Source organism: Mustela erminea, chromosome 15 (genome assembly GCF_009829155.1).
Source record: "Mustela erminea isolate mMusErm1 chromosome 15, mMusErm1.Pri, whole genome shotgun sequence".
In the NCBI taxonomy this organism is placed as follows: Eukaryota; Metazoa; Chordata; class Mammalia; order Carnivora; family Mustelidae; genus Mustela; species Mustela erminea.
Window position 1 is genome coordinate 45893737 of NC_045628.1, and position 23304 is coordinate 45917040.

Here is a 23304-nt window from a genome sequence, read left to right on the forward strand (position 1 = left end):
TTTGTTGACCTGTTTTATTGGTGTCCTTGAATAGTGCAATTATCAACATGGAACCATGGACTTTTAGAAGTACTTTGCAAATATACTTGGGCTAATGTTGTTAGAAAGAGCCGGATTTTGGCATCGCTGGAAGATTGCCAAGGGAAAATAGGCTGAAGTTGCTTGAGCTCGCAGCATGACTGCAGAAACTGGTGTGTTCAAAACCTAATGTTTTGAATATAGAATGCCATATGTTGGAAATTCACTGTGCCATGATATGTCACGGTGCAGATTTGGTGCAGTATTGGGCTGCTCTGTGTCTGATCCCATTCAAGGATTTATCTTTCTGGATACCTCAGGATGACAAATGCAAAGAAAAGCATTAAAATGAGGAAACTTTGTATTTCAGTGTGGGTAGCCCTTGCAGGACTGTTACTTTGTGATACTATTTTTGGAATCACCAGAAAGAGAAAATAAGTGATCCAGGCTCTTTATTTTTTTCTCTAGAGCCTTTTGGGTTGTCAACTCCTTCAGGGCAGCTGACATGTATCGTAGGTCTTTTTGGGCCAGGCCTACTGTGGTGTTGGCTTAGCTTAGATGCTAACTGTATAACCAGCTTGGGTAATGTTTCTAGAAGAAATGTAAAATGAACTACATTTTATGCATAATACTAGGACTGGATGTAAGGGTTGGGATTGTGCTCTTTTTTCTGTTTTTCAGATGTTAACCTTGTAATATGCACTCATCGTTTGGGCTCATTTGCAGTGAGGAACCATCGTAGACACTAGTAACAAAAAGTAATCATCAAATTATGCAAGAAAAGTTTTCAGCAATTTAGTTATTGTAGAGTTCAAACTTCATCAAGAATTAAAAATACTGAATTTTCTTTGATTGATGTTGCCCTGTAATTTTTGATTTGGATGTGTGTGTGTGTGTGTGTGTGTGTGTGTGTGTGTTTTCTTGAATGTGGATATTTTTGTGACTTACATTTTAGTCTGAATCGGGAGGGCATGGTTTTCTAAGGCTTGTGGTATATACTGCAGTTTAAATTCTACAAATTAGAAATAAAACTACTTACTCCATCTCTATTAAACCCTTAAGAGAGAAACTTTAAGACATAAATGGGGAAAACTCCCTAGCAAAACATATTCTTGGGGCACCTGGGTGGCTCAGTGGTTTAAGCATTTGACTTCAGCTCAGGTCATGACCCTGGGGGTTCCTGGGATCGAGCCCCTCCTTGGGCTCCCTGCTCAGGGGTGAGTCTGCTTCTCCTTCTTCCTCTTCCCACACTCACACTCTTTCTTCCTCTTCCCCTTCCCGCACTCATGCTCTCTCTCTCCCAAATAAATAAATAAAATCTTAAAAACAAACAAACAAACAAACAAACAAACATATTCCTATTAGTTTATAGAAATCACAGTCTGCCCCTTCCTCCCCCCGGCTTGTTATACTCACTCACCAGAACTTTTAAGGTGTAACTTTGTGGTCAGTGTTATAACACTTAATAAACACCCAGTTGGAATTGTGCTTGTTTTTCTTGTTAACATTTCATTTTCAAATTTCTTTGCCTCAGAAACTGCTTCATTTCCACTGTGAGTCCTCCCTAGATTTGATAACAGCAGCTGTCCGTCCCATCATAGCAGTGGGGACTGAGAGAAGGGGAATGAGGATTTTGGAGTCACAGGGACCCAGGGTCCATTTCCAGCCTGATCACTTTTCACACTGGCAAATCACTTCTCTGACACTTCATTTTCTGATGTCTAAGATGGGGATAATGGCTAATGAATAGGATTGTTGGGTGTGTTCGTATTTACGAAGAGTGCTCAGGAAGTGGTGGTGATTATGATGAGGTGGACTACAGTCTCTGGGTACTGAGGGTCTTGGATTTTGTCTCAGTCAGAGCCTTTTTTGACTTAAAGGAACAGACCCCCATACAGTATCTAGTTTGAAATTGGAAAGGGCAGTTGTAAAGACACATGGGGTTATATTCTTGGATCAAGCATAGTAAATGTAGCTGATCTTCCCAAGGGTTTGGAACCAAGAACTGAGAGCTGGCAACTTCTGTCATTCTCTCTTTTCAGGGGTCACACAGCCTCGTTTTGCTTCTCACTATACATTTGTTCCATTGTTGTGTCTCCACAGAGCACAGCTTCTGTGTCTGTGATCTTCACACAGCCAAGCTCAGAGCCTCGCAGTTCCAGACCTACATGCTCTCGACCCATGCGAGAACAGTCTCATCTCCAAATCCCACATCCAGATTTTTGGTAGACTGAGGATCTGCTTGGCTCTGGTTGGGTGTGGGGGTTGAGCTCTGCTCACATCTGTGGTCAGGCCTGGCTCACAGAGAACAACGAAGCCTGCTGGGGCCACCCCGCTGACATAGAGAAGGGGTTCTGTGCACAAGGCAGAGAAGCCAACGAGTATCTACCATATCAACATGTGGGTCTTTGGAGATTCCTTGATGATAGTCTTGGCACTGGAAGACTGAGCTCAGAAGACTTTGTCCAATTTTTTTTTTAAATTAACATATAATGCATTATTTGTTTCATGGGTATAGGTCTGCTGTTCATCAGTCCTACACAGTTCATAGCACTCACTATAACACATATCCTCTCCAATGTCCATTCAGACACCCCATCCCTCCCACACCCTCCCCTCCAGCAACGCTGTTTGTTTCCCGAGATTAAGAGTCTCTTACTGTCTGTTTCCCTCTCTGGTTTCATCTTGTTTCATTTTTCCCTCTCTTCCCCTGTGATCCTCTGTCTTGTTTCTGGAGTTCCTCATATCAGAGAGATCATATGATAATTGTCTTTCTCTGATTGACTTATTTCACTTAGCTCAATACCTTCTAGTTCCATTCATGTTGTTGCAAATGGCAAGATTTCGCTTTCTTGATGGCTGTATAGTATTCCATTGTGTGTGTATCTATCTATCTATCTATCTATCTATCTAAAACATCTTTATCCATTTAACCGTGGTTGCCCATTAGAGTCACAAGTAGTTGTGACAGGCTTTATAAGTACTTGTGATAGGCTCTACCTTCAGATATTCTGATTCAGTTGGTTTGGAATGTTAAGAAAACAAAAACTCTTCAGCTGATTCTCAGGTATGGTCAGGTTGAAAACCACTGACCTACAGTGTTCCCTGTACTAGGTCTAGGCATTCAAAGATGAGGAAGAACCGAAGTCCCTGGCATATTAAAAACAAAACAAAAAGAAAACCAAAGACATAAACACAAACTGCAAACAATGAACAGTGACCCAAGGGAATTGTAAAGGAAGAGCTTTGGATGAAGAGTGGTGGGCTTATCATTTTTTGCTGATAATGAAGGGTGACACCGCCCACCCCCACCGCAGGTTTATTCATGCAGTACCTACTCAGGTCTGCTTACCTCCATCTCATTCACCCAGCTAGCTGTCCCTGTCCTAAGGCTCAGGCTCTAGGCATGGCCTTGGGAAACTGCCACTGCTTGAGTTCTCAGCCCCAAAGAAAAATGACAACATTGCGAGGCCTCAGCAGCTGTCAAGAGAATGGTCCAGTATAACTGACACCCAGCAAATAGAGCTGCTGGCAAAATGACTATGACAAAAATCCTGCTCTCGGAGCCTATGCCCACTCTGGGGAGGGGACCTGCACACATTTACAGCAGTAACAGATGGATTTAACTGGATTAGAGGATGATTTCAGCCCCCAGTGAGGGGAGACTGTTGGATGTGGTTTTAAGGAGAATGATGGTGATCTGAACCAAGGTGATACTGATGGAGTTCTAGAATCTAGGTGAGGTTTGGTGGGGCGAGGTCCAGAGCCGATGACCAAGAAAGAATTCTTGAGATATCTTTGGTGCAAAATGGTGGTTTACTGAAGCACAGGGACAGGACCCGTGGGCAGAAAGAGCTGCTGCCCCGGGTTGTGAGGGATGGCAGGTTGTGTACCCTGTGGTTGGGGAAAGTCGAGGGAAAGGGAGGTTTCAGTGGAGCTTCCATATGCTAAAGAGGACCTACTGTGTCCCGGGATACTGGAGGTCTTGTGGCTTGATCAATGTTGTCTTTTCCCTTTTGGCAAGCCATTAACATCAAGATAGTTGGGAGATTCCTAAAGAATGTCACATTTGTCCCACCCTGGAGTAATGGGGGTGAGGGGGAGATTGCGAGGTGTCAACCTTTTGCTGGGGTGAGGGGAAGAAGATTGCGAGGTATCAGCCTTTTTGCTTTGTCCTCAGCCAGCCTTCTGCTCCCTCATCAATGCTGGTGGGGATGTTAGTGTGGGAAGGAAGGGGACTTGTGGTGATTTTTTTCAACTAAGGCTTCAGACAAGCCTGTGAGGACAGACGCTTCCTACTCAACTGGTACCAGGAGAAACTGATGTTCAGGGAGTTTCAGTGCCTGGGGTCTCACAGCTGATCCCTATCGGAGCTGGATTCCAATCTAGGTGAGTTGGATTCTAGGACCCAGGGTGTTAGCCTTCTGCTGGGGAACGCAGGGCATAAATAAGAGTCACGGAAGAGGTGTGCTTATGGGTAAGTTAGAACCTTCAGGAAGCAGGCGATGTTTGAAAGGGGAGTATGTGAAGGAACCGAGTAGCAAACGGCAGGAGCATGGGTATGGAGAAGGACAGGACTAGGACAGCCTCTCAGTCAGAGCCCAGACAAGAAATAAAAACATTGGTGGAACAGTTTAACAGGGGAATAGCTTACGAAAGTGTTGGAGGGGAAAGGGCAAAGAGGGGATGCTGCCTGAGAGGGACCGACGCTGTGGCGGGACTCAGATATCTGTGGGCACTTGGCTCTTTGTTGACCCCTTGGGGGAGGACCCCCTAGGGCTGGGGCTCAGACTCCTGTGGGGTCTCAGGAGTTACGTTGTAATTAAACTGTTGTAACTAAAAATTTTTTCTAACTTTCCTTTCTCCAAACATGCTGGGCTATTCCTTTGACTGCTTCCGCACCCGCCTCCCCATTCTCTAGTCCTGTGTTTGAAAAGTTTTGTTAATGCAATAGACCTAGCTGAGTTGGTCCAAAGACTGCCTTGGTGGGCTTTACAGTGTTTTGAGAGTATTTCTAATACTTCTTAGTAAATAACCCCTGGCAACGAGCCCCTTAAGGAGCCCTGAAGGAAATGGTCTAGAACAGCCACTGTTCCTTCCATTCCCTCTGGGGCTTTCCCTTTGGGTAGTCTTGTATCTCTTGTATTCAACTGTTGTTTATTGGTTAAGTTGATTATTCATAGAATGTTTTTGTACTTTTTGTATGTGTGACTGTTCCGTAAGAGGAATAAAAAAGTCCCTGGCCTTAAAGTGCACTGGTGTCCACCTGCTATGGCTCCCTCCCTTTCTTTTGTCTTGTTTGCTGTAGCTGTGCTGGTCCCTGTTCCTTGAGCGCCCCAGACTTGCTCCTTTCTGGGGGCTGCTTTTCCTCTGAGCTGCTTTCCTCCATGTCCACACAGCAACCCCCTTAGTCCACTTTTAGCTCTCTTCTAGTTCCACACTCCCTGTCAGACCTCTGCCGGCCCAGTTCCCTGCATTTAAAATTGCAAACTGCAAATGCTCCCGCCTGGCTTCCTAGCCTCCCCTTGCCTTGCTTGGCTTTTCGTTTTAGCATAACAAGCGTCACCTTCTAACATCCTCTGTAACTTATTTATGGTGTTTATGGTCTCTTCCCCAAGAGAAGGAAAGTTCCTTTAGGACAGGAGTCCTTGTTTTATTTACCAGTGTACTCCTTGTCAAGAATATAGTAATATTTAATAAACATTTGCTGAGTGCCTGCCTTCAGATTCTGTTATGCTGTTAGAAGAGGAAATTTTGTTACAGGTTTTTCCCGAATCATGGCTGAGGATGAATGTGACTTCAGTCTTCCATCATGGTTATGTTTGCCTGTTAATAGCATGTATTTAACCAGATATAGTTAGCAAGGAGGGATTGCTTTTCCTTCTGGTCGTCATTGAACAGCTCTGATGTGCGCTGTCCTCACTGTCTCTCACCGCGGTTATTGTCTTGCTCCTCTTTTGGCTTTAAGCTTCTCTGGGCAGGGACTGAGTCCTCTTCATTTTTGACATACTGTCTTGCCCCATGTTAGCAACCTAATCATGCAGTAGGAAGATTAGGAGTGGGAGATTAGGTTTTTGCTTAAAATCCTAAATCCTGTTTTATTTTGGTACCATGGCCTCCTTTGCATGAAAAAGTTACCAGGGGAGTGGTATTTACCTTAACATTCTCAACATAGCATGAGATCGTTTACATTTACAATAAAGAAAAATGATAGATTTCTTTTATCTCTGCCATTAATAAGTGTCATAAAATAGGAAAATAAAGCTAAGTCAATATGTTATTGCCACAGAAATTGAATTTGTGTCAAAAGGATTTGTGCTTGTGATGTAGTGATTCGTATATTTTTCTTGGAATTAAGTCTCCAGCAGGTTGACAACATCAATAATTCACAAAACCAAGGAGCTTTTTGAAATTGGTTAATTTATATATGTGAATTACAAAACCAGTGAATAATGTGCTTAATGTATTCTGACATATTTGCAAATATGCATTAAAAAAACCCTAGTCTGTGTTTACAATATTAGATTTTTTAGATTTTTTTTTTTAACTTCATACATTATTATTTGAAAAGAAACTTATCTATATTTTCTGCTTGGTATGGAAAGTATTATCCATAGTAATGTAAAAAAGCTTTTCTCATTATAAAAATAAATAAGCTTATTCTAGACAACTGGGAATATAGAGGAAAATGTGGGGGAAAAATTGCTCCAAATCCCACAATCCGGATATATAAAATTAAAAATAGTTCCTGTCTTTTTTTCTCCATAGGAGTGTTTATTAATGGAGTTGGAATTATATTGCATATGCAATTTTAAATGCATCTTTTTTTCATGTAACAATAGTATGCATTTTCCTATGTAATTATAGTAGGCAGGACTGTAGTTATATAATCATTCCCATATTCTGGGAAGTTTTAGGTTGATGAAAATTCTAGGTATTTAAGATAAAATGTAGTAACAAATACCTGTGTACACACTTCTGTTTTTATTTTCTAATTCTAGAAGTAGAATTACTAGGTTAAAGAATGTGAACATAGGATTTATTTCACCAAATCCTTCTCTAAAAAGGTTCAACAAAACTTAATTTCCTTATGGTGATGCTAGAATGTAAAAAAACAAAATCCTTCTTGAACCAATAAGAAATGATGCATGGTGCTGTGTTAGCTTTGGGAATATTCCGGCTGCATCGGTGTCTGAGTAAGACCTCTAGGAGACTGACTCGCACTCAGAAACAACTTATCTAAACTTAGTTTAGATAAGCTTCAAGGTACTCTAGGACCATTTCTGGCAGTGAATACTTTAAATACTTTTCAGCATTCTCCAGATGACTATAAAGGTCAGGGATTCTGGTGACCTAGAACCAAATCGACTTGGAAAGCTGCTCAGAGATTTGAATTGCCTTTTCTTGGACCCATTGCACAGGAGTTTTTGATGTGATAGTAGACGTGAAAAGAACCGGAATGGCTGAGGAGAGCATCTTAAAATAGGTATTAAAATAAGTTCAAGCTGTTACTAGAATTAGCCATTCTGTTTTTCCTTTCATTTTTCCTCACCATTGAAGTTTATTGAAGGAAAAAGAACACTGGAGTTGAGTTAGAATTTAAAAAAAAAAAAAAGAGAGAGAGAGACTTGTTAGGTGCCCAGCTCCTGTGTTGTGTCATCTAGGAGAGAAGTTCAAGTAACAATTTGATAATTGGTTTTTCTAGAGAGGTAGTGGTTTTCTAGCAGTTCTGTTGCTGCCTTTTGATCCTTCTGAAAATGTTGAGTTTTCTTAGAAATTAATTTTTTCCCTTCTATGAATGCTTAACTGATGTCTCTTCCTGAAAGCTAGTGTATCTCGAGGACTCTCCTTTCCCAAAGGAGGAATTATGGAGAAGAGAGGTTAGGTTCTCTGGCGGGTGAGAGTAGCGAAGACTGGGGTAATGGCCAGGTGTTTATTTTTCTGAGGTAGGCACGGTTTGGTTTTGAATAAATGAACAGATCAAAAGAAGCTGGAGAGATTTTACTCATTCTCACCTGTCCCTAACATGTCTCACTTTCTCTACCGGGGACTAAAAATATGACCGCATGAAAAGCCAGTCAAAAGCTTTTCTTTATGTTATCAAAGAGCCAGCTCTACTCTTATCCTCAGTGCTATGAAAGCTTCAGTATTATTTTTGGACATTTCTGAGCGTTAAATATGGAGTCCTTGAATACTTTCACATCTAGGTATGGTCTGTCGTTGCCTGGGAAATGAACCTTAGGCTCTGTAGGTGTGGTTAGTGTCTTGATTAGCCCTATACCTTTATAGTCCTGCAGTCTTCACAATTGGCATTGACATTAAACAGGTGTGTGGGCCAGAAATGTTAGGATAAAGCACGAGTTAGCATTTGGTGGAAAGGAATAATCTGGAATTGGAAACAAGTGTGAGCAGTGCATTAACATAGCATCACCCACACCTTTTAAAAGAAGTTTGATCCATTTTTCCTTTTGGATGTAAATTTGTTGTGTCAGTAACCCATTAGGCACTTACTTTGACAGGCAAATAGTGTTATGTCCTGGTTTGATCTAATGAGCAAGCCTTGATCCTTTAGTACTAAACACATGCTTACAGGGTAGAATTATTGTACCTTTAGGGATAAACTAAGCATTTGAATAAATGACGCAATAATTCACCCTACCCCCTAGAGAGTGTTGAATTCTCTTAAAACAGTACTAATTGGTGCCTCTCACTACATGGCAGTAAGACCTGTTCCAATTGTACCAGCTCAGTGTTTCTCACTTTGAAAAACGTCTTCTACTTTCTACCTGTACCCTTCATTTAGCTTGTTTCGGGGACACTGGTTCTTTTTTTTTTTTTTTTTCCAAACTGATGAAAACAGTTTTATTTTTTACACTTAAAGGCTGATGAATAACCATTACTAATCCTATTAAAGAAAACCCAACATCTCAATCAGAAAGGATAACTATATTTACTCATTAAATAGCATTTAAGTTTTCTACAACACAACTTGAAAATACCCAGCATGCACGTTTAATCTAGTACAATGGATTCAAGACCAAGTATACATGTTACAAGCATCAAGGCTGGATTACAAATTATCATAGTCATCATTGTCATCATCATCGTCATCATCATCATCTTCTCGTTTTCTTTTCATTGCATTTGATGATTCATTGGCAGTATTTTGTGATGACACCATGTTAGTGGTAATAAGAATGTTTTTGGACCCAATTAATGATGGATTAATCAGAACATTCTGAACTGCGGATGTTGCAGGAATTGATGCTTTTACAGTTGGGGACTGTGAAGTGGGCATCTGTACTGTAAACCTTTGCCCTGTGAGGGACATTGGAGTCCCTACTTTAGTTGACACAGACATGGTCTGTGGGGTTGGTGTGCCAAGAGTGGGAGTGCTTGGTCTGCTAGTAACTGAACCAACACTTAACCGTGGAACTGTTATTCTTCTCGCAGAGGTAGATGCCTTTTTTTGTAAAGACTTAATTCTATAGTTTGGAGCAGTCAAGCAGTATCTATCAGGTGGCAACCTGGGGCCTGAATATGGCTTAATTAATGGCAAAGGAGTTTGATTTCTTTGCCTTGCAATATCTAATAAAAAATCTCTTGGGGGAGGAGAGGTAAAAGACTGATCAGCACGACACTGGATGGCCAATCGCACATCATCTGCATCAACAGTAGCTTTCTTAGCATGGCTGGAATAAATTTTTGCATCATCTAGAATTGTGGTCACATATCGGAAGGCAAACTCCAACATCTGATTTATAACTCTTGGCTCATATTCTGTAATCCCCATATCCTTCAGGATTTGTGCCATCATCTGTGCATCTTTCGGCATGCTCTTGGGAGAAGCCATCTTGCCAGACTCCATGATATCCGTTGATCAGACTTCTCGAGCTAAATCACCCACATTAATGTATTTCAGTCCTGATCTTGATGCAAGTTCTTTGCCTAGCGTGGTTTTTCCAACCCCTGGTGTACCGGTGAGCAGGATGTTCGGAAGCAACATCTCGGGGACACTGGTTCTTAAGAGAGCCACTTGACGAGAGTTTCGAATGTGTGCTCAAGGGATATTTTGTGGCTGGTGGCGGTGGAGTGCAGAGTGGTGTTTCTCACTGGGTCCTGGGATGGTGGCTGCATTGCCACCTGGAGCCTGTGGATGCCTAAACCCCACTTTAGACCTACTGAGTCAGAATGTTGAGTAGCCGAGACCTTGTCCTCTTCTTTCACAGAGAAAATCTTGGTGTGTTCTAGTGCACACAAGCAAGGTGTAAACCAGGTGGCCGAGAGGGTCTCATTGATGAAACTGGGTTTGAGTCAGGCGCCTTCAGAGGTTTTAATCTTACAAGTTTTCCTCGTTGGTGATTGTCATAATGACTTAGTTAAAGGATATAAATTGATGAAATTAAATTGCAACAGCTAAAAATTATTTTAAAAATAGTACCATGTATTTGACTTTGTCAGTGATCAGAGTTTATTAGCTTGACATTTGGTAGTGGGTGCCATGTAACTAATGACATGAGTGGATAGATCCTTTGCTTCCTGCTGGTTGCAGTGTGCTATCCAATGAAAGAAAATAGAAAATTTGCTAAAAGTCTTGGCTACAGCTTGGATTCTTCTTCTTCTTTGTCGTCATTGTTGTCGTCTTCTTTTTTTTCAGTGTATGTGGACCTTGGGTTTTTATGTTGCTTAGTATTCTGTAGTTTAACTGGTCTTGTTTATTTCCTTGTAAACTAAGTTGGCTGGGGAGGGACCCCTTGCTATTTACAGCATTTCATACAGTGCTCTGCAAGCTCTAAATCTATTTTTTGACAGCATATATGGTCTTCAGTAAAGGTTTTGATGCTTTGCTTAAATGTGAGTGTAGAGACCTATGTTCTGTATTTCTACCTTTTTTATTTCTTCAAAAGAACATAGGATCCAAAAAAAAAAAAAAACCCCAAAACAAAACAAAAAACCTATAAAGACTTTTTCTCCTTTAGTTCCAGAGTGATCCTCTTGACCATTCATCCTAGGAATTGTCATTACAGAAGACATTCCTCCCTATCTATATGAGGTGTTCCTTACTTTTTCAGGAGAAAGTAGAATTAGTAAACTGAGCAACGTAGGAACACAGGAAGAAAGGTGAACTTTTTGGTTTGGGAAAGGATCCCTGACGTACTTTAATACGACACCTGAACCATTTACCAACGATTCTGCATACAGAACTGTTTTTGAAATTATTGCCCATTTGATTTATCCCATTGCCATAAAGCATAAATAACACCTATACAATCATAGACCAGGTAATGTAAGTCAAGATCACAAAATCACATTTAGGTATGAATGTTTTAGTAGGTCTAAAACCGTATGCTTTTGATTTCTGTGTATGTGTGTGGAGGAACAAATAGAAAAGTTGCTATTAGGTTATTTTTAAAGTGGTCACATCTGCTTCCATTGAATGTTTCCATTCCCTTCTTGGTATGGGTATCAGCAAATGCTACTTGTGAGCTGGATTGATGGGTGCAGTTCCTACTTCCCCCAAGCAGAAGCCAGAGTAAAAAGCATTGGTGGTAGCTATCAAACAAACAACTGCATTTTTTTAAGTGTCTTGGCTAACCAGACATAAACAGTACCTTCTAGTAGCAGTAAAAAGGCAGTAACTTTTTATAATAATGTTCTTGCTTTTTTAAATTAAGAATGTCACCCCTGTAGTTTTAGATCTACTACAAAAAGGCCGAAACCCCACAGAATTACCTGAGGGTTTTATGTCTATCCTTTCCTTTCTCCTGCCCGTTGGACTTTTTAGGAGTCTGTGATCTAAACATCGACATAATGTCCACTTCATAGAAAACTTGAATTAACTTTGCAAAAGGGTACCGCTTGATAAAACTGTACATTTTAAAAATAAGCCATGTCTATTTTTCCTTTGGGTCGTGTTTGAAGTCGACTGGGATTGGACATTTCAGTTTTTAGGGAAAATTACTCATGCGTAGATCTATTTAAATTTTTGAATGCTGATGGGTTTTGTAGTAGTCTCTTTCAGATTGCATGCATATAAACAAATAGCTATGCAATTTCTCTTTTTTTGAAAGCTAAATTTTGAAATGACACTTATTCTGGTTTTCTTGTTTTGGAATAGGAACCAAAGTTTTTGTATTGGTTTTCCAAATCTTTACTCTCTTAGTCACTACCTGCGGTCTTGTTGAGTGTCCTTGAGTTTGCCATCACTTCCTGCCCTGCTGGCTTCTCTGGGTCTTGGTATGGATGGTGGAGAGAATTGATAGGCAGGTGCTTTCCAGAGAAGGAATAAGGAACTTGACCTTGGCTTCTTGTTTTTTCTCTCAGACTGTTGTTAGACTTTCTGAACTTGGATCCCTTTGAGTTTTCTTACCCCTGCAATATAATTCATCACAATTCATCACAATGTTCTTTTTTGTAGAAGACTGTTTGTAATATAGCTAGTAACTGGGCATGCCTATGTGCTTGCATAGTTTTTAAAAAACTAAAGCATTGAACAAATGGAGTCCTTTTAAAAGCTAGATTCTTTAAGTTTTTATTTGAGAGAGAGAGAGCGTGAGCACATGAGCAGAGAGTCCAATGGGGCTCGGTCCAAGACCCTGGGATCATGACCTCAGCTGAAGGCATTCGCTTAACCAACTGAGCCACCCAGGTGCCTCTAAAGCTAGATTCTCAGTGAGATGGTTTCACCATCTAAAGAAGTTTTGACCAAAAAAATTGATCTTACGCATCTTTCTTCTACATAAGGGTGACTGTTCTATTCTGAGTTGTGAGTTTAACTCTAACTGAAAGGGCTATGTAGCTTTAGACCTTCGGAGTTATAAAAAAATGTTGTTTCTGGGTATTTACATGTTCTGTGTTTTGCATCCTGTAACCTCCACTACCCACTTTTCCTGTTTGGTATTGTACTTTCTGCATCTTTTCTATAGTCTTTAGATCGTGAATCTTCCTTGGGCTCTACTCTAGTTTTTAAAAATTGTTTCTTATGCTGGAAATAAAAAAAAAAAAATAAATAAAATGGTAAAAAAAAAGAAATATTAAAAATCTAAAAAAAAAAGAAAAATTGTTTCTTTCCATTCCCTCGATGTTGCTTTTATGACATTTTCCTCAGGCAACTCAAACAGGTATTTGGGACTATTTCGCTGAGGAAGGTGTTTTCTTTTTACCATGGTGTACTTCTCTAAACAGGATTCCAGCGGGATCCTTTTTCTGTGGCCTGACTTTTTAAGCATTAGGTCACCTAGAATGCCATTGTCTTGGTAATTGGCTGTAGTCCTCTCCTCTTGTGAGAGGAATGCAGAACGACCCCTTTCAGGTGCCTTGCCCCCCTTGGGATTGGGGTGGTATCTCTGGTGGAAGAATAGAGTTGTGTTAACCACGGGCAGTGGGCTGGAAATCTCTGTTGGCGGGAAACTGGTGCATACAGCAGGCAGTTGGAGGGAGGGACTCCCCACACAGTCTTTCTACTGCTCCTTTTCCTGTGAACTTGAGAGCCATGTAGACTGGTGTCTAATTGTAATAATGGCCTCTGGGAGGAGACTGTGACCCTAAGTACCTCAGAAATCTTAATACTTCTTCCTAGGGGTATACCCACTCTTAAGGACTTCTGTGCTTGTTATTTTCAAGGACTGAAGGTAATATTGAAAACAACTTCTAGCCCAGAATTAGAAACCAATTAATTCAGTACTCTCCTTTCTTCCCAATTGAACAGAGCGTTTAGGTTAGAACCTAGTGGTGGGGCTATTAAGTGTGGTGGGTTAGTTACTCAGCTTTGGTTATACACAAAGCTTATTCTGGGCCCTTCCAGTTACTGTATTCCTTGCCCTAGAGGAAGGAATGTCTTGGTCAAAGAGCAAGAGAATCTGGGATAGTGATTTGTTCTGTACAATTTTTTAATCTGTATCATCCCTCAGGTAGATTGATGAGCATAAAGATGTATTCTGGTGTACAAATATGAATAACAAATTTCATCCCATCCATGTTGAATTCAGTGCCACGCAGGCTGTTAGATGATGAATGCTAACACATGTTCTTTTATACTTCTAAAATCAGATCTATTTAGGAATGCACTTGACCCTTTCTCTGCCCTTTTAAATGGTCTAATGCTACTGAATAAGACAAGGAAGCATTGGAAATTGATTCTGGCTCCTTGAATACAAAATCTTGCCTGACTCCGGAATTGATAAAACTTAGATTTCTGGTTGTCTTTTTTTCCCCCTAAATACTTTTTCTTTTGAACACCACTTTGTAAGAAACTAATTTATTCACTTTGTAAAGTGGCCTTATGTTTGTCTAGCAGGGAAATCAGCAAAAGGGTTCTCAAAGAAGCTAGCAATGAAATTGAAAAGTGTCTACTGTCACCACTGGTGATAAATCAAACTGATGTTAAAGATGCAAATAGTCATTCCAGTACTCTCTTCGTTACTAGAATTGTTTAAGTTAATTAAGCCAGCAAAGTACTTCATTATCTTCTATGCTGCATGCTAATGGTAGATTTAAAGTTTCACTGTCTTGTAGTTCAGATTTTTTTTCATGTTTTAAATCTCCCTATCCATTGTGTTCAAAGTCCATTTACTTAATGGTAACAAATATTGTTAATCAGGACTATCTATTTGTTGTAGCACAGGTTTCTAGTTTATCAGGTTTGCAAGTCCAAGAAATCTTGAGAAACGTTTGAAATTACACTATTCAGGGTTCCTTTTGTCCATCTTCTTGAGAAGGTGATTAAAGCAATATATAATTCATTTTTATTAGACTGTCAGGAATTTAATTACATTCAACTTAGCATTGTAGAATTTTTAAATGTATTCTATTAGCTAAAATAAAAAAAAGCTGTTATAAATTACTGATATGATTGGTTTCTTTTATTTGCAGCATTTAAATATTAAGACACTGACGGATGATATGGTAAGGTTATGCTCAACATTTCTTCTGTTGTGAATCTTAACTAACCATGTAATGTGGATGCCGTGCTATGCTAACACCTTTGAAACTGCTTGTTTTGGAAATATGCTGTTTTTTATAGTGCCAAAGTAAGAGGCAGAACAGATTTAAAAAAAATACATGACATTTTTTGCTTTTAAATAGTAAAAGGAACTAGTTGATATGTTAATTTAAAAAATTTGTTTAATTACAAATTGTTAGTCAACTTTGAATCATTCAAATCAGCTCTCATTCTTTGGGGATGAATTGCGCACTTCAGAAAGAGGTAAAAAAAAATAGCTAAAGATATTTAGCGTTTTGAAATATGTAGTTGCTAATTAAAGTAAACCAGACTAAAATCTCATGCACGTATTTAAAAAAATATTGTTCAAAAACGAGAGAACCTTCCTATTTGTTCTGCCTATTGCTGCTTATCAGTAATGAACACTTTATAGCACCGTTATGGATTTCTTGTATATTCGAGTACATGTTTTTGAGAAATAGATTTTTGAATGTAACTCGTGGCTAATGATAAGGGATAATAAGAACAGCAACAAGGTCCATCCAAATAATAATATTTAAAAAAGTCAGTATGGTGGGACAAAGCACAGTGCCTTGTTGACCTGGTTTTGAATTTGAATTCACTTTTAATATGAAACAGGTTGCCTAGAACATAGTAAGCCCTCAAAAAAGTGTTTGGCACCCTTGTTATCCAAAGGACTCTCTTGGGTACTTGGATAAAGTGGACATGTGGAGTTGAATGAGATCTAGATCTTGACATGCAAGATGGAAGACATTCAATTAGAATATTCTGTTTTATTTCTCTGGGTAAGATCTAAGCAAAGAAGACTGATGCAAGCTTTTCTGGATAATGTTTTTCATATAACAGCATTTAGAAAGTTGTAGTGATATTGAATGCTTACAGAGAGGACATGTAATTTCTTACCTCGCAAGGTAGATGTTGTCCTCATCTTGGCCCTCGGTTACACGGAGGGTCAGCTAGGTTAAGTAAGCAGTTTGCCCAAGTATGCGCAGCTGGCCAGGGGTGCAGCTATGGCTTGAATCTTTTTCCACAAAGCTCCGAAACCATATGCTTACTGTGCTGACTTAGCCTTCATATGGCTGCTTATGACTGATAATAAAACCACCTGCAATTTTTGGTTTGATAGAATATACAATATACAATGATAGAATTGTAAGAACCTTCTTAAAATAGTTCATCTAGCATATAGTTCACCCATGTAAAGTGTACAACTGAATGGTTTTTGGTGTATTCAGAGTTGTACAGGCATTGCCACAATCAAATTTTAGAGCATTTCCACCACCCAAAGAGAAGCTTCCTACTTATAAGCAGTCACTCATCCCCAACTCCGCCAGCCCGAGGGAATGGCCAGGCTACATAAGCTAGAGACTGCCACTTCTGGACATTTCCCATGAATGGAGTCATGATACATGAAAGCATTCAGTCACAAAAGACCGCTTTGCATAATGTTTTCAAGGGTTATCCATGTTGTAGCTTGTATTGCTACTTTGTTCCTTTCTCTTGCCAAATGCAATTCTAGGACATGTGAGATTTGATCATATTTTATGGGCACTAAGCATTTTTTTCCCTCTCTTCATTTAGCTGCTGCTCTTACCCTTGTTAGGACTGACCTTGCACATTGCCAACCCACAGCCTCTACTCTAAGTTCTAGAAACAGTCCTGTTTCTTTTCTACAGTGGCCTCAGCAGGTCATTCTGGAACCCGCCATGCTCTGATCGTACGTTAATAAATGGGCTCCTCCTCAGTGAAGACTGTAGTTTTCTCTCTCCCTTTTGCCTCCATCCCTGCTCTCCCCTCATCCTTGTAATCGGGCTTGGGAAGGTCAGAACTTTTGGGAAGTTACCATAGTGTCTTGTGTGGCATTTCTATCAAAGCAGTGTATCACTCTATGATCTTCTCATCAGTTTAAACATCTTCAAGGAAGAAGCAGTATTTTAATTGTAGGTATGCTGTCTGGTACATGGTAAGCATTTTCATTAGTTTTTCATTGAAAGAATAAAAGAATGAATCCCTGTTTTTGATTACTTGCCTGGTATTGTGGTTTCCTTGGACATGGGGATAGCTTGGTCCTGGTTGGGCTTTCCAGAAATGGACCCTTGCCTTTGCACAGGAAAAAAAAGCTTTAAAAACAAAACAAAAACAAAAAATAGCTTTGGTAAGAGCTTGCTGTCAGAATTTTGACCACCTGCCTGGATCCCTAATGGTTGCCTTGCCCCTGCTTTTATCTTCAGTGTGCCCACAAATGTTTCTTCTAGATTCCTCCTTAACCTTTTCCCCCATGACCGGCTGACTGGTCTCCCCAGCTCCCACTGCTCACTTCTGCTCTTGTACTTTAGCCTGGCTCTTGAGTATGCTGGGGCTCAAGTCCAGGGAAGGATCAAGCAGGCAGCTGGATGCTTTGCTGTAGAGCGTAGAGAAGAAGCCTGGCTCTGCTGAATAAGAAGCTCTGAAAAGCAAACCTTACTCATTGATTGATGCACTGTGGAAAGGGCATTGGATGAGGAATCCGGAAACTCTTGTGGAAAGAACAAACTTCACCTCTTAGCTCTTTGACCTTGGCAAATCAATTAACTTGAATGTTCACTTATTTGTAAAGCAGGACTAATTATACCTTCTCTACTTTCCTCATAGAGTTCCGAGTTTTGCTTAAGCTGAAATGTGTTGCATGGCTGCATTCATTTCTGTCCCTTTTACACCCCTTTAGAAAATATTTTCCAATGTATAGACAGTGGGATGATGTGATACATCTGTAGTTGAGCCTCATACACTGTGTCACAGACCAGTGCACAACTCGGAGGAAAGGAGGTAAGGGTAGCTGGATATCTTAGAGCCTCCGTAAAGTGTTTCTGGGGAGTTAGAGCTTAGGGAAGCATTTGCCGTGGAAGCTTTAGTGTGTGCTGCCAGTGTTTTCTAATTAAAGTGGCCACCCCACATACATGTTGCATGTGTATTCTTAATTTAGAACTTTTTAAGAAAGATTTTATTTGACAGAGAGGGAGAGGGCATAAACAGGGGGAGAGGCAAGCAGAGGGAGAAGGAGAAGCAGATTCCTCGCTGAGCGAGGAGCCTGATGCAGTACTGGATCCCAGGACCCTGAGATCATGACCTGAGCTGAAGGCAGATGCTTAACTGAGCCACCTAGGTGCCCCAATTTAGAACTCTTTAATGTGAGAATAGCGTGTTTTGGGCAGAACTTGAGAGAAGGTGCATAAGAATGGTGTCACCTATAGTCACATGTTTGAATGAGTATTTTAGAAACATTAAGTTGAAACATTCTGGGAAGCATTAATGTTAAAAATTCATCTCCTTTTAATTTGTTGTGATGAAGGCCTACAAAAATATTTCATGTTTCAAGTTATTTCTTGAGTTACAGTCAGGATTTCACAGAACACTGTCCGTTTGCGGAAAGTCCTGCTCTGGTGTGGAGATCCCTGGGCAGAGTTTATATACTTGAAACCGTGTTGTTTCTACAAATACTTGAGCATTCACGATGTATAAAGGGCAATGCAAGGTGAAAAGGTCGTTTAGTTTACAACCATCCATTGTCTACATCTGGGTTGAAAAGAGCTCTTTCCATGGAGAGACAAAAGGATTGAGACAAGGGCAGTGAAGGGAGCCCAGTGAGGAAAGGTAAACAGAAAGAAACTGAACGTGGATGACACGATGCTGAATTCTCCATCAGTGTGTCCACGGAGTGTTTTTGTGGTCTAGAAGTTGTTTTAACTTGCTTACTGTCCCTCACAACCATTTGTTTAAAGTGTGGGGCTCCTGCTGATTGTCTTGTCTTTTATCCCTCCCGCAGCCCGTATTACTATCATAATCTCTGGTGTGGCCTGCAGTAATGATTTACAAACTTTCTTGGCCGGGACCTGCAGTAAGAAGTACCCTTCATTTTGTAGCCCAGCACACATACACATATAAATTCTCATCTCAACTGAAACAATTTTATAAACAATTATTTAATGTTTCTGAGCATTGCGAACTCTGATCTTTTGCACTCCTTTCTATTGTATTTTTACTCCTCTCCATTCCATTAAAAAAAAAAAAAAAGGTTTGGGTGCAGATCAGATCCACTGCATTGATTTCTTGTCCCACACATGGCTCACAACCATAGCTTGAAAATGGACATTGGCTTAGACAGCAACCAGAAGAGGTCCTCCGGTCTCTCCAAGTGTCTGCTCTTCACTTCATGACTTGTGGTTGAAAGTGGAAGTCTGGGTTCAAGGTGCTAGTTCTGCCACTTGCTAGCAGTGTGAATGCGGAGGACTCATTAAGCTGTGGAGCCTTGGTATCCCCGGTGATAGAGCTTTTTAAGGGAGAAACACTGCCAACACACTTGGTGAACTATGTATTCACTGTACTAGTGGTATAAGTAGGAATATGCTTTTTTTTTTTTTTTTAAAGAAAGAGGAAGGATTTATTTAGAACACAATGCACCAATTTTATGGCTGTAACCTGATGAATTTTGACAAATATATGCAATCATGTATACACGATGATTATGATAGAAAAGTTTTCCATCACCCTCAAAAGATTCCCTTTGTGCTCTTTATGGTCAATCCTTCCTGCCCTCCCCCAAACCCCCTGCCCATTTTGGTTCTTGGGAATCATGAATCAGCTTACTGCACTACACAATTCAGTTTCTAGGATTTCATATAAATGGAGTGTCTGGCTTCTTTTACTTAGTGTAATGCTTTTGAGACCCCTCTTGTGCTTTGGTGTATCAGAAATTTGTTCTTTTTATTACTGAATAGTATTCCATTGTTTGGTCATACTACAGTTTCTATATTCATAGTTTGGGTCTCTAGTTTTTGGGGACTGAGTAAAGCTGTGAACATTTGGATATAGTTCTTGTGGGCCGGTTTTCATTTTGGAAGGGGAATCAGGTGGTAACTATGACTAACTTTATAAGAAACTGACAAATTGTTTCCCCTAATGAGTAATGATGTTGAGCATCTTTTACTGTGCTTATTTGCTATTCCTATCTTGTAATGTCTATCACAAGATATAGGGCCATTCAAATCATTCTCGAGTGGGCTTTGGGTTTTCAAGGAATTTTTTCATATCTGTATTTTGAATTAGGTTTTTGTGATATTTCCTTATCCTTTTATATATAGGATCTTTATTCTTATATATAGGATCTTTCCCCCCCTTTCTAATCCTGATTAGTAACTTGTCTTCTGTCCCCCGGCCCCGCTTTCCTCCCGCCCTGTTGTTTAACAGTCTGGATAGAGATTTGTCAATTTTATTGATCTCAGAAAAACAGTTTTAGGTTTCATTAATTTCTGGATGATAACTTTGCTTTTATCTTTCCTTTTGCCTTTATCTTTTTATGGTTTCTTAAAGTAGAAACTTACATAATTGATTTGAGGCTTTTGCTTCCTAATATAAAAAAATTACACTATAAATTTTCCTCTGAGAGCTACTTTAGCTGTATCATTTTCTGAATATTCAAAATATCTTCTGATTTCCTGTTTGATTTCTTTTTTAACCCATTGGTTATTTAGATCTGTGTTTAACTTTTAAATATTTGGCTTTTCCTGATCATTCTGTTACTGACTTAAAACTTAATTCTCTTGTGGCCAGGGACCATAGTTTGTGTGACTTCAATCATTTTCATTTTTGAGTCCTCTCTTTCCAGAATGTGGTCTGTCTTTGTGAATGTTATGTGTGCATTCTACTTGTTTTAGAATTAGTCTATAAGTCCTATTGGTTGACAGTGTTGTTCATATATTCTGGATTTTTCTGTTCACTTGTTCTAATAATTGAGAGAGAAGAGGGAAGTTTCCAACTATGATTTTGGATTTTTATTTCTCTTTTCAGTTCTATAAGTTTTGCTCCATATATTTTAAAGCTCTGCAATTAAGTGCATATACACTTAGGATTGCAGTAAATCTTTCATCATTATAAAATGACTACTTATATCCCCAGTAATATTCATTAAATTATAGTCTTTGGAAATTTACTGGATTTATTGGCTATACTTGATATAGTTATTCCCTTCCTCTTTGGACAAATATTAATTGTTTTTAGGGACAGAAACTTTATTGATTTTTGTATCCCTATGACCTTTTTCTATTTTGTGTGGTTTTCCCCTGCCTGTCTTAAACTATTATTTATCAGGTTTCTTTCTTTCAGCCACTGCTCCCCTCTGTGTATAGTACTGGACTGGGGTGGATCCCCCTAGTCCATGTCTTTGTCTATGACCTTTAAGTTGAGACCTATTACTGCACTGGCCTACCGAATACCTTTGTATGGATGTCTCATCTGTACTTGAAACTCTACATGCCCCACATGAAACCTTTGACTTTCTTTCCTCTTAAGCTTGTTTCTCTTGCTATATTCTCATAGAAGGTAGCTTCTTGATGATGATTTCTTGAATCTATTTCCTTTTCTCTATTCCTTCTATCAGAACATGAGGCTCCCTATCTCTTGTCAGGATTTTCAAGAAACTCTGTTGATCCCTAAAAAGTCAGCTTCCTGCACACCAGGCTGACCCATCTAAATTATATATCTGACCATATTTTTACCTCATTTGAAACTGCTTAGGTGCTCCTGTTATCTATAAGTCAAGCCTGAACTCTTTAATATGACCTATAAGACCTTTATGGTAGGATCCCGCCTCTCTAACTTGATAGGCATTTCTTAGTCAACATAAAGACCCTCTAATTGTTAGCTTTATGCTAAGTAGTGTTCCAAATATTAGCTTTATAAATACTTAATGCCCCCTTAGAAGCTTGTGAAAATTACTATTCCCATTTTGAAAAATGGCAAAACTGAGCAAGAGAGATTTAATAACTTGTTCAATGTCATGGGGGCGGTGAGAAAAGACTATGACAGACTGATTCTAGAGAACATGGTCTTTACCAAAAGAGTTATATTGCTTTTTAAATACTATTCCTTTCTCCACTGAGAGTGCCAGTATAAAATCTCAAAGTATATTTTCTTGTTTTCTGGTTTTCCCCCTTGAAGCCATTTGTATGAGACATCTGACCTTTAAATTGATAAGGAAAAATTGTATCCTAGTCATTGATCTTAATTCTGAGAATTACAATTGTAAAAATATTCTAAGAAGTTTTCTATAATTAGAAATGAATTATTTTTAGTATTTCCAGTAAACAAAACTGAGAGAGCTTTATGTGTGCGAATGAGAGATGTCAACGAGTAAAGGATATGAATCTTTTTTTTTCTTTTTTTTAATTGTAAAAGACATGGGAAAACTCTGTATGGGAAACCAATTCACGGATCTAGTAATGGCCTTTGGGCCATTGGTCTTCAAAGCCATTGAAGGTAACACCTGGGTGTGGGTTCTGATGAGTGTTTTGAGAGGCTTTAATTGTTCTCTGTGGGCCTTGTGACTAACTCAATATAACAGCTACCAGATGACTCCAGCATGTTCCTAAGTGTGTTACGTGAGAGTGATCTGCTCAAAGAAGAGTTGCCCAGATGAATATGTTTAACAGGACTGTGTTTGGCCTTTCTGCAGGCTATTCTTGGATCTACCTAGATGTGACCTCCCTTGTGGAATAAATGCTAAATTAATTGGACGTTGTACTTACGAAAGAAAATAATCATTTTTATCTGATTATGTACCTCACTTGCCACTCACTTAACAGAACATAAATCATCAACTTAAAAAAAAAGAGCTTAACTTAAAAGAATTAAATTTTCTTTATTGGCCTAATGGGACATAAAACTTTCTGTACTATAATTTAAGTTCATTTTGAATTTTTATGAACTTCTATTTTCCTTGGTAGGTTTAAAAACCATGAATAATAATGCAGAGAGTATGGTATTTTCCAGTTTTTCTTTGAAATGATATATTCAAAAGAAACTTTTCTTTGTAAAGTAAATAAACCAGCATGGCCTGGGACAATTGAATGTATGTGGTAAAATACATCAAATAAATTCTATAAGCTTAAATTATTCACTAAGTCAGGTGAGCCTTTCTGAGCCCATTAATATGAGTTAATTAGAGCTTCCTGTACTTAGGTTTTCAGTAGTAACACTTAAGTACTATCTTAGAATCTTTAAATATTTATGGGATAGTTTAGAGAGCTCCTACTCAAATCAGTAGAAACTTGGGAATAAGATCAAGAGCTCTCAGAGTTGAATATACTAAGATGTAGTGGGTGTGCAGACTCGTTTATTCATCCTTTTCTCCCTTCATTCATTAAGCATTTGAGTGGTTAGTACTGTTATAGGAATACAAAGATAAATATGACTGTCTCTGCCTCTGGGAACAGTGGGAAAGGAGATGTGTATACAATTTACAGTTGTATAGGTGTACAATAATACTGTTCCAGGCCCATCGTACCGTATTT

At 39.2% G+C, this 23304-nt stretch overlaps 2 protein-coding genes across 3 annotated transcripts in view; one reads left to right on the plus strand and one right to left on the minus strand.

Moving 5' to 3' along the window:
* The window catches only part of DIAPH3 (diaphanous related formin 3), a 499882-nt gene that overhangs the window by 14864 nt on the left and 461714 nt on the right, over positions 1-23304 (plus strand). Inside the window, exon 2 of one of the 2 annotated variants that reach the window (XM_032314557.1) lies at positions 14890-14922. The exons of the other annotated variant lie outside the window; for it this stretch is intronic. Within the exon in view, the coding sequence (XP_032170448.1) occupies positions 14890-14922 (33 nt within the window). The remainder of the gene's footprint in view (positions 1-14889; positions 14923-23304) is intronic. 2 annotated transcript variants of the gene reach the window in all.
* On the minus strand, positions 8950-10018 carry LOC116574032 (transcription initiation factor TFIID subunit 9-like). Its single transcript, XM_032314562.1, has one exon. The coding sequence runs from the start codon at positions 9884-9886 to the stop codon at positions 9089-9091; it is 798 nt and encodes a 265-aa protein (XP_032170453.1). The 5' UTR covers positions 9887-10018; the 3' UTR covers positions 8950-9088.

Coding starts and splice junctions, on each gene's coding strand:
- LOC116574032 (XM_032314562.1), bottom strand. CDS start 9,886: ATGGAGTCTGGCAAGATGGCTTCTCCCAAGAGCATGCCGAAAGATGCA.